Source organism: Garra rufa, chromosome 4 (assembly GCF_049309525.1).
Source record: "Garra rufa chromosome 4, GarRuf1.0, whole genome shotgun sequence".
Taxonomy (NCBI): Eukaryota; Metazoa; Chordata; class Actinopteri; order Cypriniformes; family Cyprinidae; genus Garra; species Garra rufa.
The window spans coordinates 7,485,484-7,504,347 of NC_133364.1; the positions used below are offsets into that span (position 1 = coordinate 7,485,484).

Below are 18,864 nucleotides of genomic sequence, written 5' to 3' on the forward strand. Positions count from 1 at the left end.
GTTTGGGGCATCTGGAAAAAGGCTTGTCCGGAAAAAGAAAAGGTGAGCGCTACCATCAGTCCTGTGTCATGCCAACAGTAAAGCATCCTGAGACCATTCATGTGTGGGGTTGCTTCTCATCCAAGGGAGTGGGCTCACTCACAATTTTGCCCAAAAACAGCCATGAATAAAGAATGGTACCAAAACACCCTCCAACAGCAACTTCTTCCAACAATCCAACAACAGTTTGGTGAAGAACAATGCATTTTCCAGCACGATGGAGCACCGTGCCGTAAGGCAAAAGTGATAACTAAGTGGCTCGGGGACCAAAACGTTGACATTTTGGGTCCATGGCCTGGAAACTCCCCAGATCTTAAAACGCGGGTGGACAAACAAAAACCCACTAATTCTGACAAACTTCAAGAAGTGATTATGAAAGAATGGGTTGCTATCAGTCAGGATTTGGCCCAGAAGTTGATTGAGAGCATGCCCAGTCGAATTGCAGAGGTCCTGAAAAAGAAGGGCCAACACTGCAAATACTGACTCTTTGCATAAATGTCATGTAATTGTCAATAAAAGCCTTTGAAACGTATGAAGTGCATGTAATTATATTTCAGTACATTACAGAAACAACTGAAACAAAGATCTAAAAGCAGTTTAGCAGCAAACTTTGTGAAAACTAATATTTGTGTCATTCTCAAAACTTTTGGCCACGACTGTACATCTGAGATTTCAAAGCTTGAGGCAAAACATTTTTTGCATAAATACACAAGCACCAAGAGTTTGTACAATTATCCCTGCTTTCTCTACTTCATTTTGAGACAAAATAAAATCATGGCACACAAAGATAAAAAGTTAATGTGCAATTAAAGATTCAACAAAATCAACAAAAGATGCAGATTGAAGATTTAATTGCTTCATATTGGATTCTTAGTGCGCTGATGAAATGTTGTTTAGAGAAATTATTTTTTAACAAAACCTAGTTGTGGCCCAAAGGCTGCGTGTTCGAGTACCAGCAGGGATTGTAGGTGGCGGGAGTGAATCCACCTCTTCCAACTTAAATACCACAACTGAGGTAAGACCCCCTTCAGCAAGGCACCAAACCAAAAAATGTCTGCCTACTGCTCCGGGCATGTGTTCATGTTGTGTGTGTATGTGTTCACTACTCACTGTTGTGTGTGTGTTCTTGGATATGATAAATGCAAAGCACAAATTTGGTGTATGGGACACTACACTTGGCTACACGTCAAGTCACTTTCATTTTCACTTTCCAAAGTAACAAGCTTCCAAATACAGAGGCTCATTGTTTAATCTCATGTTTTCCTGGTAAACAAATGAGGTACACATCCAGTCTTTTCATGCAGCAAAAGTTTTGTTTAACAAATACGTTATCTATTTTAAATAAAAATGTGTGGAGCATGACATGAAGGGGAAGCAGGTGGAAAAACTGTCATGAGTTCACTTTTCAAACAGTTGAAGAAGAGAACCATTTAGCAGGTATTAACACTGTGATTATATATTATTATAACATCATATTTATATTTGATTACAATATGACTAAATACAAACAGTTATACAATTAGACTTAGAGTAGATGTTTAGAATTTTTACAGTTACAGTTTTTACAGTTGTCTAACACTTTAAAAAATGCTTTGAAACCAGGCTAAATGCACTATTGATATTATAATTAACTGAGAAAGCAGTGTAGATAAGGCAAAGCAATGCACATTTTGTGTGAGGATTCAACATGAATAACATTGTCATTTCTAATATATTTTTAGCCAGTATGCTGTGGTTCATGCAACTCTTTCTGCTTCTGGGTAAGACTGTTATGCTATACACTGAAATAATTTTCAGCACGATAAAAGCAATAAATGTTTCAGAACTATTAGTAAAATTAAATATTAATAATCTGCATCTTTGATGCTATTGCATGTATAGGTTTTCCAACTGTATCTAGTACAGTTGAAATCAGACTGGTGAATGGTGTCATCTCTTGTTCTGGACGAGTGGAGGTTCTTCATAATGGAACATGGGGAACTGTGTGTGACGATTACTGGGATCTAACAGATGCTGCTGTGGTGTGTAGAGAGATTGGATGTGGGGATGTTATTGAGGCAAAGAGTAAAGCTTATTTTGGACAAGGATCAGGAGAAATATGGATGGATGACGTAAATTGCATTGGCACTGAGTCCTCACTGATGGACTGCAGCACAAAAGGATGGGGAACACATAACTGTCAACATTATGAAGATGCTGGAGTCATTTGCCGATGTGGGTCAAAAACATTCATAGAACTAAAGAAGTGTTTTAATATTGCACTTTTTAAAGGAATTACCCAAGAAATCTAAATACAAAGAAATTATTTAAATTCTAAAAGTCTTGTACCTTCAAATGCCATATGTCATTGAGCATTTTCAAATAATAGATACATTCTGTCTTGTTTATTACTTTTGTTAAAATTAGCTGTCAGGTTGATGAATGGCAACAACTCTTGTTCTGGACGAGTGGAGGTTCTTCATAATGAAACATGGGGAACAGTGTGTGATGATGGCTGGGATCTTACAGAGGCTACAGTGGTGTGTAGAGAGATTGGCTGTGGCAATGTGATCGAGCCAAAGAGTGCTGCTCATTTTGGACAAGGATCAGGACAGATATGGATGGATGATGTAAAATGTGATGGCACTGAGTCCTCACTGACAAAATGCAAGACAAATGGATGGGGAAAACATAACTGTGGACATCATAAAGATGCTGGAGTCACCTGCAACTGTGAGTCAAAAACATACATAAAACTGAAGTATAATTTTATAATATTTGGTGACCCTAGATTTAAATATAAGAAAGCATGAATTAAAGAGTCTCATTCTTTCATATGACATACAGTATGTCATTGATTATTTTCAAAGGTTAAAAAAACTATTTGTTTCTTTATAATATTTGTTTGGATTATAGCTATCAAGTTGGTGAATGGTAATAACAACTGTTCTGGAAGAGTTGAGGTACTTCATAACGGAACATGGGGAACAGTGTGTGATGATGGCTGGGATATAAAAGATGCTGCAGTGGTGTGTAGAGAGACTGGCTGTGGGAATGTGATCAGTGCAAAGAGTTTTGCTTATTTTGGACAAGGATCAGGACAGATATGGATGGATGACATAAACTGCAATGGCACAGAGTCCTCACTGATGAACTGTAGGACACGTGGATGGGGAATACATGACTGTAGACATTATGAGGATGCTGGAGTCATCTGCAGCTGTGAGTCAAAAACATCCATAGAACTAAAAGTATTTAATATTGTGCATTTTCTTTTCAAAGCAATGACCCTACAGATATAAATAAGAAAGCATGAATCAAATAGATTTTTATTCTTTCATGATATGTGTTATTATTTCTTTTTGTAATAAAATATATATTACGTTATATAAATATATTGGAGATTAAAATGTGTGGTGGAAAAGGAGTGCTTTTTTGGAAATGCTCAGGACCAATATGGATGAATAATGTAAATTGTTATGGGAATGAGCAAACTCTAAAGAGATGTAGATCACCAGGATGGGACGTACAGAACTGTAGTCATTATAAAGATGCTAAAATCATCTGCCAGTGTGAGTCAAATACATAAATAAAAATGAAACCACTTACACTGCCATCCAGAATATTATTAGTCCTTGTTTATACATTTGACTAAAGTGATTTTCATAATTTTTGCTTTTGTATTGTCTACAGCTGCAGCTGCTGCTGCTGCCCAGACCAGTTCTCAAAGAAACGGCCATTGTACGTCAAAATTTACAATGTGCAAACCTTATTCATTCAATATCTTTACCAAACCTGAGAAGTGTGTATTAAACTAAGCAGTATAGAAACAAATATTTTCATAACTGTAATTAGCAAAGAATAGAACATTCATATATCCTTATCAAACTTGTTATAATCATAGTAAAATAACAGAAATTTTGCTAAATGTCTATTTCAGACAACTATACCTATATCAAAGATTCAAAAAGCTGGATTGATGCACTAGGATATTGCCAAACGCACCACCGGACACTGGCGCACATTTTAAATGCCACGGCACACAAGTACATAACAGAAATGCTGCAGGATGAAGAAATCACTGATGGAGTATGGATCGGGCTTGAACGGAGTATGCTCTTTGCTTGTTCGCCCTGGCTGTGGACCGGTGGGCCGTATGTGGAGTATGCGTCGTGGCATCAAAAGTTCCCAAAGGACAGAGGGAGCATGTTTTGTGGAAAACTTCTTAAGGAAGAAAAGGACATGTTTAGATGGATGGATGCTTGCTGCTATGAGCACCTGCCTTTCATCTGTCAGGTCAGTTTCTGGTCCTACATGAAATTGGCTTTTTGACTGTAGACACTCTCATGGTTTTTTAATGTTCAGTGTCAAGTCTGCAAATGCCTGCATGGAGTCTAAAATTGTTATCTTTTATCATGTCTTATCAGGGATGAAACACTAGATGGAGCTGTGTCCTAGTTTGGAATCGGTTTCTGATGATCACAGAAGTCAAGATGCCATGATAAAAATGTTTTGCTTTGTTTCTAAAACAAGTTACAGGAATAAGCAGTCCTGTTTGGTTGTTTATTCTTGTGACAGATACTGTTATTTGCATTACAAAATAATTTCTCTTTTTTATATCAGCTCATAAATCATCTTTCTTCTTTGGAGTGTACAGCTGAAAGTTGCCTATATATGAAAAATATCTTTATAATACAATAATTACATATATAATAATGTCTTTTTCCACTCTTAAAAACAAAGGTTCTTTATTGGCATCGATGGTTCCAAGAAGATCCTTGAACATCCATGGAAACTTTTAAATGCAGAAAAGGTTCTTTAGATTTTTTAAATGTTCTTTAAAAAAGTTCTTTTAAGAACTGTTTACTGAAAGCCTCTTTAGGGAACCAAAAATGGTTCTTCTACGGCATCACTGCAAAAACATCCTTTTGGAACCTTTATTTTTAAAAGTGTATTTTAGAGTTTCTATTAAGCTGTTCAATATGGCTAATGATAAATAAATGCTATTTCTGAGTGTCTATAAATGGTTTGAAGTTTATTTTTAACGACTAATGTTCTTGTTCTGTTTTTTAAATTCACTTTTCTATTATATCCAACTTTAAAAAAATATATATTTTAGTATCATGCATAATTTATAACTAGTAATTACTAAAATAATATTCATGAAATGTGTCTTGATAAATTAGTGTAATTTGCTGCATTTGCTGTTTTAATACATTTTGCATTATATTAATTTTCATAATTAATATTGTTTAATATTTTCATAAAATTTTCATTCAATGTTTTTCAGCCTGTTCATATTGGTATGACTAATAAACAATGCTAGTAAACATTGGGTAGTTTGCTTTTTGTATCGTTTTCTTCGTTAGGATTCATCTTTAAAATTAAAGTGATTTTTTTGCTGTTGTTGTTGGGCGTAGCCAGAACAAAGGGGCGTTTTCAACCATGTTACCTGATTGGTTCACATCACAGTGTGGTTATGTTTAAGGGTAGGGTCTGGTAAGAGGCCCTATTTTCATTGCATGATTTAGAAACCCACACCAGTTTGAAAACACCCACAAAATTAGAAACACCAAATAGAGGCAGAGTAAAGCCAGCTGCCTTCAAACATAAGCATATCTCTCTGGCGGATGTATTAATGTTTTACTTACAATTTAGTAATAAAGAGCATCTTTATTGCACCCACAAGTCAGTTCTGTTTGTCCAGTACTTCCTAACTGACCCAGCATACAATCTGAGGATTCTAGCTGCTCCAAAGGAAGCAGTACTGCATCAATTGTGACTGACTGAAAATCAGCTGTTACAGATCCCAAAGTGTACAAGAAACGAGCAAGTTGCTAGAGGCAGGCCATGTAACCATGTAAAGAAAATACTTTACATACATGATCCACCACAATGGAAGGAACATAACTGTATTCAGTTTCTCTTTAAAATTTCAAGGGCTAGGCCTGAATGAATACCTTCTTCCTGGACCGACTCCTGGAAAAACAGAAATCAGACAAAAAAATCCTAAGTTTGAAAAGTTTCCAGCCCTTAAAAACTTAATGTGACATAATGTCTACGCCAATGACTTTTCCAAGCAACAAGCTTCCATAGAATTCCATTTCAATGCTGAATTTCCTGTTTTCCTGGTAAACAAATTAGGCATGCGTATCAGAAACTTCTACTGTAAGATGTAAATTAATTCTGAGGTACAAGTTTGTTTAACAAAAATAATACAATATCCCTTTACATACAAAAAATATTTGGCCAAAAAGGAAAGCATATCCACATCACTTCTTAAACAGACAGACTTAATCTGAGATGAAGAGGAGAACCCTTTAGCAGGTATTAATAAGATATAAAACATATTTAATCAGCATTTAAAAATGTAATCACTTGTTTTTATAATAATATACTTTATAGCTAGATATGCTCATATAAGAGTGGATATCTGTAACCTTTATTTAATTGCTTTGCTTTGTTATTTTTTTTTTTTTAGCCACTATGCTGTGGTTTATGCAACTCTTTCTGCTTCTAGGTAAGAGCAGTAGGCTTTACACTAAAATGAATCTTGGTCATTGATGCATTTTAAGCACTGTGCAAGCTTACTTAAATGTCTCAGAACTAGCTCTGATTAAATTATTTAATAGTTTATTGAAAAAAATCTGCATTTGAACTCTGTAGCATCTACAGGTTTTAAAACTGCCGCTAGTACAGATGAACTCAGACTAGTGAATGGTGACAATGCTTGTTCTGGAAGAGTGGAGGTTCTTCATAATGGAACATGGGGAACAGTGTGTGATGATGGCTGGGATCTATCAGATGCTGCAGTGGTGTGTAGAGAGACTGGCTGTGGGAATGTAATCGTGGCAAAGAGTGCTGCTTATTTTGGCCAGGGATCAGGACAGATATGGATGGATGATGTCCAATGTTCTGGGAATGAATCTACACTGAATAACTGTTCATCAAATGGATGGGGAACACACAACTGTAGCCATCAACAAGATGCTGGAGTCATCTGCCAATGTGAGTTAAAAAATATTCTTACAATTTATGCATTTAATAATAATACTTTGGGGGGAAAAAATAACTTTTTTGTCTAATTTGCTTACTTGTGGGGATAATAGCTGTCCGGTTGATGATGGGTGACAACTCTTGTTCTGGAAGAGTGGAGGTTCTTCATAATGGAACATGGGGAACAGTGTGCCATGATGGCTGGGATCTTAGAGATGAGGCAGTGGTTTGTAGAGAGGTGGGCTGTGGGAGTGTAATTGTGGCAAAGAGTGGTGCTTATTTTGGTCAGGGATCAGGACAGATATGGATGGATGATGTACAATGTTCTGGGAATGAATCTACTCTGAATAACTGTTCATCAAATGGATGGGGAACACACAACTGTAGCCATCAACAAGATGCTGGAGTCATCTGCCAATGTGAGTTAAAAAATATTCTTACAATTTAAGCATTTAATAATAATACTTTTGGGGGGAAAAAAATAACTTTTTTATCCTGGGACCTCTAGTTGACCCTAACCCTTTTTAAGGAATGACCCACCTAGTGAAAAATAAATATATGAAAATATATTTAAAATAAATGTATTTCATGCTAAGTATACTACAACTACATTTACATATTATGCACTCAATAAATAATACCATGCAATTGTTCTTTTAGTATACTAAACTACTATACTTAAGGTCTGCTACACTGGAACAAGTAATTTTGTACTTAGCACTTTAATTGTGCGGAAGTAGTGCTAAAGACTGTATATTTGATTGTGCTAAAGTGCTTAAGTTAAAGCAAGTATACTTTAGATACACTTTAAACATATTGCCTTTAAAAGACCAATATTGTTTACAGTTCACACAATCCTCATCAACAGTGACATTAAAACATACTTTAGGCTTAATATTAAGAAATGTGCATTGTGCACAAGTAGTACTCCAAATAAAGTTTTATTACAGTATTTATATTGCTTAATAGATTTAAAATATACTTAGTATGAAATAAATATACTTTAAATATATATGTTTTTTACTAGGGCCAAGAGAGGTAAAAATTCTTGTTCTGTCAAACACAGTGTGCCATTGTTCTTTTTCAAATAAAGGTATATAGAAGAAAAAATAAACTTTTTATTTTCTGTGTGAGCAGTAACTGTCAGGTTGGTAAATGGTGACAACTCTTGTTCTGGACGTGTGGAGTTTCTTCATGATGGTCAGTGGAAAACCGTGTGTGACGATGACTGGGATAAAAAAGATGCCACAGTGGTGTGTAGAGAACTGGGATGTGGGAGTGTCATAGATGCAAGTCACGCTTATTTTGGCCAGAATTCAATACCAATGTGGATGAATGTACAATGTACTGGGATAGAATCTACTTTGAAGAGCTGCAGATCACATGAAATTAACTCCTGTAGTAGTAATAAAGGTGCTGGAGTCATCTGTCAACGTGAGTCATAAAACTTTAAACAATGATTTTAATATGCTTTTGTCCATTCACGCCATCTCTATACACATAAAACAATTTTGTTTCTTTTGCCATGTGCTTCAGCTACTGTCACAGTCAATAGCAGTCGTTCATGTTCTGGAAGAGTAGAGGTTCGCCACAATGGACAGTGGGGAACAGTGTGTGATGATGGCTGGGATCTATCAGATGCTGAAGTGGTGTGTAGAGAGATGGGATGTGGCAATGTGACAGAGGTAAAGAGTGCTGCTTTTTTTGGACAAGGATCAGGACCAGTATGGATGAATAATGTGAGCTGTAATGGAACAGAGTCTACACTGAAGAACTGCATATACAGTGGAAGAGTTCGACAAAACTGTAGCCATGAAAAAGATGCTGGCGTTATCTGTGGACGTAAGTGAATAATGCTTCATCATAAAGGTTGTCTGCCTGACATGGTGCCATCAACCTTTCTGACCTGTTCATTTATTGTTTGTTAGCCAAACTTCGACTCCAGAATGGCTCCAGCTCTTGCTCTGGAAGAGTGGAGGTTCTCCATAATGGAATATGGGGAACAGTGTGTGATGATGGCTGGGATATAAAAGATGCTGCAGTGGTGTGTAGAGAGATTGGCTGTGGGGAAGCTATAGAGGCAAAAAGAGGTGCTTTTTTTGGGAAGGGCTCAGGACCAATATGGATGAATAATGTAAATTGTTATGGGAATGAGCAAACTCTAAAGAGATGTAGATCACCGGGATGGGACGTACAGAACACTAGTCATTGTAAAGTTGCTGGAGTCATCTGCCAATGTGAGTCAATTACATAAATAAAAAATAAGGGCTATTACACTGGCATCTAGAATATTACTAGTCCTTGTTTGTACACTGACTGTCTATAAAAATGTCTATTTCAGATGACTATACCTATATCAACGATTCAAAAAGCTGGATCGATGCACTAGGATATTGCCAAACTCACCACCGGACACTGGCACACATTTTAAATGATGGGGCACACAATTACATTACAGAAATGCTGCAGGATAAAGAAATCACTGAAGGAGTATGGATCGGGCTTGAACGGAGTATGCTCTTCGCTTGTTCACCCTGGCTGTGGACCGGTGGGCCGTATGTGGAGTATGCGTCATGGCATCAAAAGTTTCCAAAGGACCCAGGGAGCAAGTTTTGTGGAAAACTTCTTAAGGAAGAACCGAACAGGTTTGGATGGATGGACGCTTGCTGCTTTGAGCGCCTGCCTTTCATCTGTCAGGTCAGTTTCTCGTCCTAGTTTAAAGAAATTAACTTTTTGATTGCATGCACTCTTGTGTTTTTTTGAAAGTTTCTCTTTTTTCACATTTTAGGGATGAAACACTAGATGGAGCTGTTTCCTAGTTTGGAGTCGGTTGCTGACAATCACAGAAATTGCATTTTGTTGCTTTGTTTTTAAACAAGTTGTGTGAACTTTTATCAGATACTATTAATTGCGTTACAAAATAATTTCTCTTTTTCACATCAGCTCTTAAACCAAATAAAAAAAAATCTTTGGATTGTACAGCTGATTGAAAATCTTAACACTGAGATGTTATATATAGCTCATGAAACTTTAAAATAATGTTAGTTCTGTGCATCTATGAATGGTCTGAGGAATTTTTCTTTAATAAATGATTAAGGTTCTTGCACATAATTATTTTTTATACGTTTTTTGCTAATTTATTTCAGAATGCATTTAACTGCAGTTAGACTTTAGTATCATGCATAATTAATGACTAGCAATTTATATAAAAAAAAATCTGTTAATGAAATGTTTCTCAAAGAATTTTGATTGGTAGCCTCTTTTTAATAAAGAAATTAATTGCATTACAAAGTGTAATTTGCTGCATTTGCTGTTTTAATAAATCTGCATAGTATTTATGTTTCATATTTAATATTGTTTAATATTTTCATACAGTTTTCAATGTTCTTCAGCATTCAGTTATGGGTTCATATTGAAATAACTAATAAATAAAGCTAGTAAACTTTTATCAGTTTGCTTTTTGTATTGCTTTCTAGGTTAAGATTTAATTTTTGAAATTAAAGTGAGTTATTTTGTAAAAGTAAAATAGTTTATTTTAGAATTGTCATGATAACAGGCATATACAGTTATTATTGGTATAGATTATTGGTACTTTACTGATAATAGTGATATTTATGTATATTATTATTGTTGTTGTTTTATTTTAATAACATGAATTATTTGCCTGTCCCATCCCCCATCTCTCTCTCTCTCTCTCTCTCTCTCTCACACACAGGCACACACACACACACACACACACACACACACACACACACACACACACACACACACACGCATCACAGGCGGTTCCTCCCATTTCTGGCAAATAGAGAGACTAAAGCCGGCTGCCTCCACACATAAGCATATCCCTCTGGCGGATGCGTTAATGTTTTACTGACAGTTTAGTAATAAAGAGCGTCTTTTTAAACGGAAGAGGAGATGTCGACAAGACCGGGATTCTACCGGCAAGAACTAAACAAGACTGTCTGGGAGGTGCCAGAACGATACCAGAATCTCACACCGGTTGGATCGGGCGCATATGGCTCAGTATGGTGAGTCCAGCAAGCGAGATTTCGAATACTACTATGCGGAAGGGTTGGTTTATGAATATTAACGAGATAACCGTTGATTGGCTGAAGCGCCGACGTTCGCCTCTAGACCTCTATCGAATCCCTAACTGAAGGCGTGGCTTATTAATATTACAGTAGGGCGCACCAGGAAGGTTACTAAGCAACGTCAGCATGAACAAATTAATATTCATTAGCGGAGCCTTCGTCGTAGTAAGATTCGTAATTTAGCGTACAAGAGGAGGAGAGGGTGAGGCAGGAATAAAGCCTGACAAAACAACATCCGGAAAAACATTAGCCTGACTTTTTCCACAGTGATAACCAATCACTAGGAGGAAAACATTTAACAAAATATTTTATACTGAAATTACATTTGTTGGCATTGATGTTTAAATTTGTTTATATTGTGATAAATGCTGCTGCTGCTTTTGTTTACTGACATCTGTCAATCATTCCTTCTGCAACAATTTCTGTATGACCTCATGTGGCATCTCCAGAGATATTTATAGTATTAGAAAAATTAAATTGCCCTCATCTGAACTGAAAGCTGGTTTATGCATACGGCATTCAAGAACACAAAGACAGAATTTAAAAGAAAAAAAAAACAAGGCATTTCCTGTATATCACAGGTAGTTTTGTCATTTGTGTTTTTATACAGAATGACCACGTACTAAGGCTTAAAAAGCTGTAAATATGTTTTGTTCGGTTGTATAAACCACCTTCCAACATGCCCATCTGTCACCACAATATTGCTCTAGGAGACAACATGCTAGGCCGATTCAGTTCTGGTCTTAAAGTGAGGCCGTTTTCCAGTTTAACTCGTGCCACACCCCCATCAGCATCTGACGTCCATCTGCATGGGAAAACATCCAGATATTTTGTCCTGCCATAATGCACTCGTTCTGAGAGATTTACATTGCGCTGCACACGGCAGCATCTCAGCTACAACATTAGAACCCTCTAGCCTCCCTCGTGCTGTGACTGACTGGAACGGTTGCCATGGCGACACAGCTTCTGGCTTCAGCATCTCCCCATTTCTACCATGCTAATTTGCAAATACTTTAAACATGTCAGTCAATTTATATGTAAGTGCATCACATCATTTTTGATGCACCAGCAGTTGCACACTCATATAGATGATATGCTAAACTAGGTTTGCAAGTATACATGTTTCTCTTCCTCTTCCCAACTTTTTTTTACCATGTTTCACAATTGTTGTGTAATCAGGCCTTGCTGTTTCCACTCTGCAAGCTACTGCTCTAACAGCTTTGTGTAAGAGAGACAGGTCAAAATCTGTCTGACTCATGATGGTATAAATATTTCTTCATTAGTTATTAACTGAAAGGAAACCCACAATGGCTTACAAGAATAGTTCGCCCAAGAATGAAAATTGGATCGAAATGTATTTTACCTCAGGCAGTCTAAGATGGAAATTACTTTGGATTTTCATCAATACAGATTTGGATAAATTAGCATTACATCACTTGCTCACCAATGGATACTTTGCAGTGAATGGGTGCCGTCAGAATGAGAGTCCAAACAGATGATAAAAACATCACAATGATCCACAAGTAACCCACACTACTCCAGTCCATCAAGTAACATCTTGTGAAGTGAAAAACTGTGTTTGTAAGAAAAAATAAGTCATTTTAGCTTTAAATTGTCAAGTCCATAATGCATAATAATGTTTTCTCCAGTGCAAAATCCATTGTGTGTTGTCTTCTCACATCAAAACCCACCGACATAGTTGTTCAGAAGCAATATTATGAATTATGGACACTCAAAAACATCTTAATGATGGATTTATTTCTTATTAACATGTAGCTTATCACTTCACAAAACATTTGTTCATGGTCTGGAGTGCTTCAATTCACTCCAGAGGATCCTTTGGTGAGCAAGTGATGTAATGCTAATTCATCCAAATCTGTTCCAATGAAGAAACTAACTCATCTACATCTTGGATAGCTTGAGGGTGAGTACATTTTCAGTAAATTAGAATTTTTGGGTGAACTTTATATTTTACATATTAATAATAATCTATAAAACTAAAATTCTCATTTTAATTTATTGCAATGAATATAAATCATGTAAACAGTGGCTCCAGTTATTCAGGAACTGAACACTGCAAAATCCTACTCTATTTTTTTTAAAGCAAACTTCACAGGTCTTGTTCACCTCAGGCAGATGCTGAAATTAGTGTAGATGGGGTTGACAATGTTAAATAAAATCTATAACTAGCAAATATGCCCAATCCCAAGGCATCTGAAAAGAAAAGCACCAGCAGAGAGCACTGCTTGAGGCCATCACATGGGTGTCTTGTTTTGGAAGCTATTACCAGTGTTTCTTGTCGTTTGTTTGGGAAATTTGCCAGCTCTGAAAAATGATGCGATGCAGCACATTGTCAGTGACACAGATGCCCCACAACATCTCGAGACCACCTGAGACCTAATTATTTCATTATCTACATTAAAAGATGCACAACACTAACAATGGATTTACACAGGAGATTTAATCGCTGCTGATTGGATCCCATGTCGAGTTGAATAGGTTCAGCTATTTCTAACAGCCTGGGGATGTGATTATAGAGACATTGCAGTTGACATGAGAGGCCTGATTAAGTTATTGTTGTGTTTTGTTTTAATAATTGGCCTGATCCCATAGCGCTGTAATAAAGCATGCAAAACCAACAATGCGATAGTCATTTAGTCACAATATCCCAGTTCAAAATAAGCCTCATATGTGATCTTAATTTGAATTTAAATATTCAGATATTCACGTTCATTCAGAATTAAAAGAACCATTCTTATTCAGACCCTGTTAATGTCTGTCATTTTATTCCCCAGGAATCTCTCTCTCTCTCACACACACACACACACACACACACACTCCCACAAACACTTTCTTACTCAAATGAGCTGTGAATTTGCATTGTTCACATTAAGCCCTTTCCTATAGTGTGATTATTTGACTTCTTCACAGCAGAGCTGATTCATTTTAAAGGAAGGGGGCAGGGCAGACCTGGGGTGTGGAGGGTTGAAACAAGGAATGGGAGTATCCCAAATGGGGGTTGGGTGCTCTTGTCTTTAACAGAGACTTTAGTGTGGAAATAAAATACATTTTTATAAATAAAAATATTTTTATAAATAAAATGACATTGCATGATTCAGTTGCAGAAAACCCCAGGACAGCATCTTGCATCTTGATGAATGTATTTCTAAGAATACCTTCATTAATCAAGTTCTAAAGACTTGCCAGAGGGTTTGATTTATTTAATTCAATAGACTAAAGTACATTCAAAAACCTGAGTCACTGCAGGAATTATGACTCAATTTCTTTAGCTTTCCCACATAATTTCTCAGATGCCCTTCTGAAACTTTAAAATAATTAGACTTTCTGATATGACTCTAGAGCCTCTGAAAAGTGAGCCAAGTGTCTCTTTTTCTATGTATTTATTCATTACTTCTGAGTCTGGCACTCATGTTAGACATGATTCTCCAGAGCATTTGGTGCAATAAAGAACATAAAAGTGCATGTGACTGCTTTCATTCAGAACGAACGTGTTTAATATAGTCCACTGCTATGAGGAAGTGATACCATTGAAAAAAAGGTCAAATTTAACTGGAACATACCAGTCTTGTTATCATGACAAATGATTTCAGTCTCAGAAAGAATCTTTAGTTTTGATTTAAACCGAATAATTCCAAACGTTTCTGTTTCCCTCTCTAGCTCAGCATATGATGTGCGCCTTCGTCAGAAAGTGGCTGTCAAGAAGCTCTCCAGGCCTTTCCAGTCACTCATCCACAGCAGAAGAACGTACAGAGAACTGAGACTCCTCAAACACATGAAACATGAGAATGTAAGTCCCCCGCAAACACAATGACACAAGGGAACACACAAACACCAAATGTCCAGTCCTGGACCAACATAACTCATAAAACTGCTAGACATTAATCAAACAAATAATCTGATTCGAGGTCTGTTCAAACAACAAATCTAGAGCCACTTAAGTCACTCGTGTTATTTTTTCTGTAATCCAGGTTATCGGACTGCTGGACGTTTTCACCCCGGCAGCATCTCTTGAAGAATTCAATGAGGTGTGAGTGTCTGCCCGGTGACTATATTTTCATTTGAGAGTGCATTAACAGCTTTTTAGATGTCTGTGAAACTAAAATGATAAAAACCTTTCAAACTTGCAGTCAACCAATTATCAGTCAATAGTTGTTTTTATTTCCAAGTGCATGATGATTTAAAAGCCCTTGTTTGGATATAAGCTAAGATGGTGTGTGTCTTTCTAGCTACCTTGTGACCAACCTGATGGGAGCAGATCTTAACAACATTGTCAAATTTCAGAGACTTTCAGATGAACACGTACAATTCCTCATTTATCAGCTTCTCCGGGGCCTTAAGGTACATTTTCAGTTCTGTTTTTAACAAACACACATACAAAAGGACACAAACAGTTGTTAGAATCAGTTCTGAATTGCAGACGCAAGCAGTTTTTTATGTCTCTGTCCTACTGTTTTTTCATGGCTTGATTTTTTTCTTATTTACAAACAGTACATCCATTCAGCTGGCCTCATTCACAGAGTGAGTGCTTTTCCTCCTTCTCAGTTTTTGTTAAGTGTCCACTTTACAGGGCACTGAAGACTTGTTGCTTTTAAACTGTTATTGGAACAAAGTTGATTTTACATAGCTTTAACAATATGTTACATCATATAATGTTAAAAATTATAATTTGCATGCATGTTTTCAGGATTTAAAGCCGAGCAATGTAGCAGTGAATGAAGATTGTGAACTCAGGGTGAGAAAAGCTTCCCTTTTGGTGCCTTTCCAAACAACAACTAATTCCTGCATCACCAGTGCATTTCCCTGGTTAATTATTATTATTATTATTATTATTATTATTTTTAAATCATCATTTTAAATGTCAGATCCTGGATTTTGGATTAGCCAGGCAGACAGATGATGAGATGACGGGTTACGTAGCAACTCGCTGGTACCGAGCACCTGAGATCATGCTCAACTGGATGCATTACAACCAGACAGGTAAAAGCTCTTCAATCTTAACATGCACCTTAAACTCTTTTCTTTTTAAAAAGATACATTATAGAGTTCTTATATTCTGTGCAATTGATTAAATACGATTAAATGTGTTTTACAGTGGATATCTGGTCAGTTGGATGCATCATGGGTGAACTTCTGAAGGGGAAGGTTTTGTTTCCTGGCAACGACTGTATCCTTCCTTCACGAAAGCCACTTAAACCTCCCCTTAGTGTGTTTATGTGCGGTTTTTGAGTGAGTCTTGCTTCCTGTAAGGCAGGTGAGGAAAGCACAGCCTAAGTGGTTCAAATTAAATTACAGTAGCTGAACCAGAACCAGAAAACAGTTTCTGAAGATGGAGGCATCAGATGGGTATCTCTCTATGCCAAGCTTTCTTATAGCCAGACTTTACTTTTAGCTGAAAACTCTAAACAGTATCTGTACTGTACCATCTTTAACATAATTTCTTCAGATATAGATCAGCTCAAGAGAATCATGGAGGTTGTAGGCACTCCAACGCCTGACGTTTTGAAGAAGATATCTTCCGAACATGTCAGAAGAGACCAACTGTTTAGTTTTTGGTTTCATTTTTAAACACTAACAGTGTCTAATGTTCTTGATGGATGATAAATTGACTCGAAATTGTTTGGTATTATGCATCCAGGCTCAAAAGTACATCCAGTCTCTTCCACACATGCCTCAGCAGGACCTGGCGAAGATATTTAGAGGAGCAAATCCACTGGGTAAGACTAAAGGCCTGCTCGCATTAACAATGATAACTATATTAGTGCCCACATGCCATATTAGCTGTGCTTATGCCATCTGCCACTTTTAATGATCAAGCTCTTTGACGTTTTCTGCATTGTGATTGGCTATCAATGTTATGTCAGGTGGGAAAAAAAAAGTTCTGAAAGTTCCAATGATATTGTGGTGGATTCTGATTGGCTGTCAAAGTTTTTATCAATCATCAGCTGGAACAAACGTTCTAAAAGTTCCAATTACATTGTTCTTTTGTATCATTATTGTTACAGTCGTGATTTAATTTAGAATGATTTTTAAAACTTAAAAAAGTTATCATGAATGTTAGCATCCTTGATGTACAATCAATTCTGCAAAAAGTTGTTTTATAATTTTAAACAGTACTTTAAAAAATCTCATTATTTCACTGCTTTTCAACTCTTTTCCATCCTTTTTGATTTCAGCGGTTGATCTGTTAAAAAAAATGCTGGTGTTAGACTGTGACGGGAGGATTTCAGCCAGTGAAGCTCTGTGCCATTCGTACTTTTCCCAATACCACGATCCTGACGATGAACCAGAAGCGCCTCCGTATGATCAAACCCCTGAGAGCAAGGATCGCACACTAGAGGAATGGAAAGGTGAGAGCGAAATCTTAAAGTAAATGTTGTAAACTTTTACTAAAACACCACCATGCTGAAGCTATTGTGAACATAATCTATCAAAATTGATACCTTCTAATATAAAATCATCACTGTTTCATATTTGCTTGTCTTTATCAGCTTGTATTTAACTTTATTAACTAATATTTTGGTATGGAAAGGAAGTTAAGCTAAGGAAATTCACTGTCTCTCTCTCCTTCAACAGAGCTTGTGTTTGAGGAAGTAAGCAATTTTAAAGATCCCCCCAACAAACCTGAAAGTCTTCAGGTTGAACAATAAAACTGAGCGCAACTACAATCCAGGAAGATGCCGCCCCTCACCACTGTCTGTCTTTCAAACATACGACCTGCAGGACTGGTGGACATACTTTATGAACATCTTACAGTCCAACCAGAGACAATGACTGTGTATTTCCACAGCATGATGCCCTTCCTGTATATGGGTGTGTGTTCACACATACTTAATTAAGAGCAAAACATGAGCGGTATTGTTTGAACATAGACACAATGTATTAATATTACAAGGTGCATGTTGTGTGTGTATGATGTGTGCAGAGTTGTGTGTTTTGAGTGTTTTTTATATTTGATGTGAGACACATGTCTATAGGTGAAGCAGGGTATGGTGTCTTTCATATGAGACCAAAACAAACTTAAGCCGGAGGAAGAGGAGAAAATATGTTTACAATGTTGGACAGAGTGGGATGTGTGTCTTAAAAAGTTCATATATGCATCAATGTACAAACGTCTCTGTATAAAACTGAATCAGTTACATAATCTGTCTTTACTCGTTTTGCATCCGCAAGGCTATCTGAATATAATAACATACCTCAAATGCATCATATGTGTTCGCATGGAATCACTCCTCAGGTGAAATTTAGGTGATTAATAGTTGTTTAGTTGTAGAAAACACAAATACTGTCTTTTCTTAACAAAAGGTTAAATAAAACTGTTAGTTTACGCCACAACAGTGCGGGTTAATTCAACATATGCTGGACAAACAGTTGTTCTTTTCTCAGGTTATTTAAAGAACAAGCAAGTTGTATGAGGTCATTAATTGTAATACCCAAGTTCCACATCTATTTCTACAGTACAAATCAGTTGTAAATATCTATATCAATATCTATCACAAACTATGCCTGGGTCATAATTTACTCACAAAACAAAACAAACAAAACAATGATAAAATAAATTGTATCTTGCATATATAATACAAAACTTTTAAGACCATTATGATTGTTTGTATCGTCACATTATTTTCATTACAATTCAGCAAAGTTATATCAATGTCCATTATGAAAAAATGCAAGCAAACAAATAAATAAGTGAGCGAGTAAGTCGGTATTTATATTTTGCCATACTGCCTTTAAT

General features: G+C 36.5%; 2 protein-coding genes across 2 annotated transcripts; both read left to right on the forward strand.

The window, feature by feature from the left end:
* Positions 1-1,765: 1,765 nt before the first annotated feature.
* LOC141333333 (scavenger receptor cysteine-rich domain-containing protein DMBT1) lies at positions 1,766-10,408 on the forward strand. Its single transcript, XM_073838314.1, is given in 11 exon segments — positions 1,766-1,799; positions 1,921-2,382; positions 2,446-2,751; positions 2,935-3,240; positions 6,718-7,026; positions 7,128-7,433; positions 8,152-8,448; positions 8,551-8,856; positions 8,943-9,251; positions 9,356-9,711; positions 9,803-10,408. Coding segments are annotated over 11 exon segments (2,997 nt in total). The 3' UTR covers positions 9,809-10,408.
* A 421-nt stretch (positions 10,409-10,829) lies between these two features.
* Positions 10,830-18,768, forward strand: mapk11 (mitogen-activated protein kinase 11). Its single transcript, XM_073838549.1, has 12 exons — positions 10,830-11,045; positions 14,787-14,916; positions 15,098-15,156; positions 15,356-15,467; positions 15,618-15,647; positions 15,814-15,861; positions 15,992-16,106; positions 16,222-16,293; positions 16,573-16,652; positions 16,765-16,843; positions 17,303-17,476; positions 17,703-18,768. Exons 1-12 carry the CDS (start codon positions 10,933-10,935, stop codon positions 17,774-17,776), a joined length of 1,086 nt encoding a protein of 361 aa, XP_073694650.1. The 5' UTR covers positions 10,830-10,932; the 3' UTR covers positions 17,777-18,768.
* The last annotated feature ends 96 nt before the right edge of the window (positions 18,769-18,864 follow it).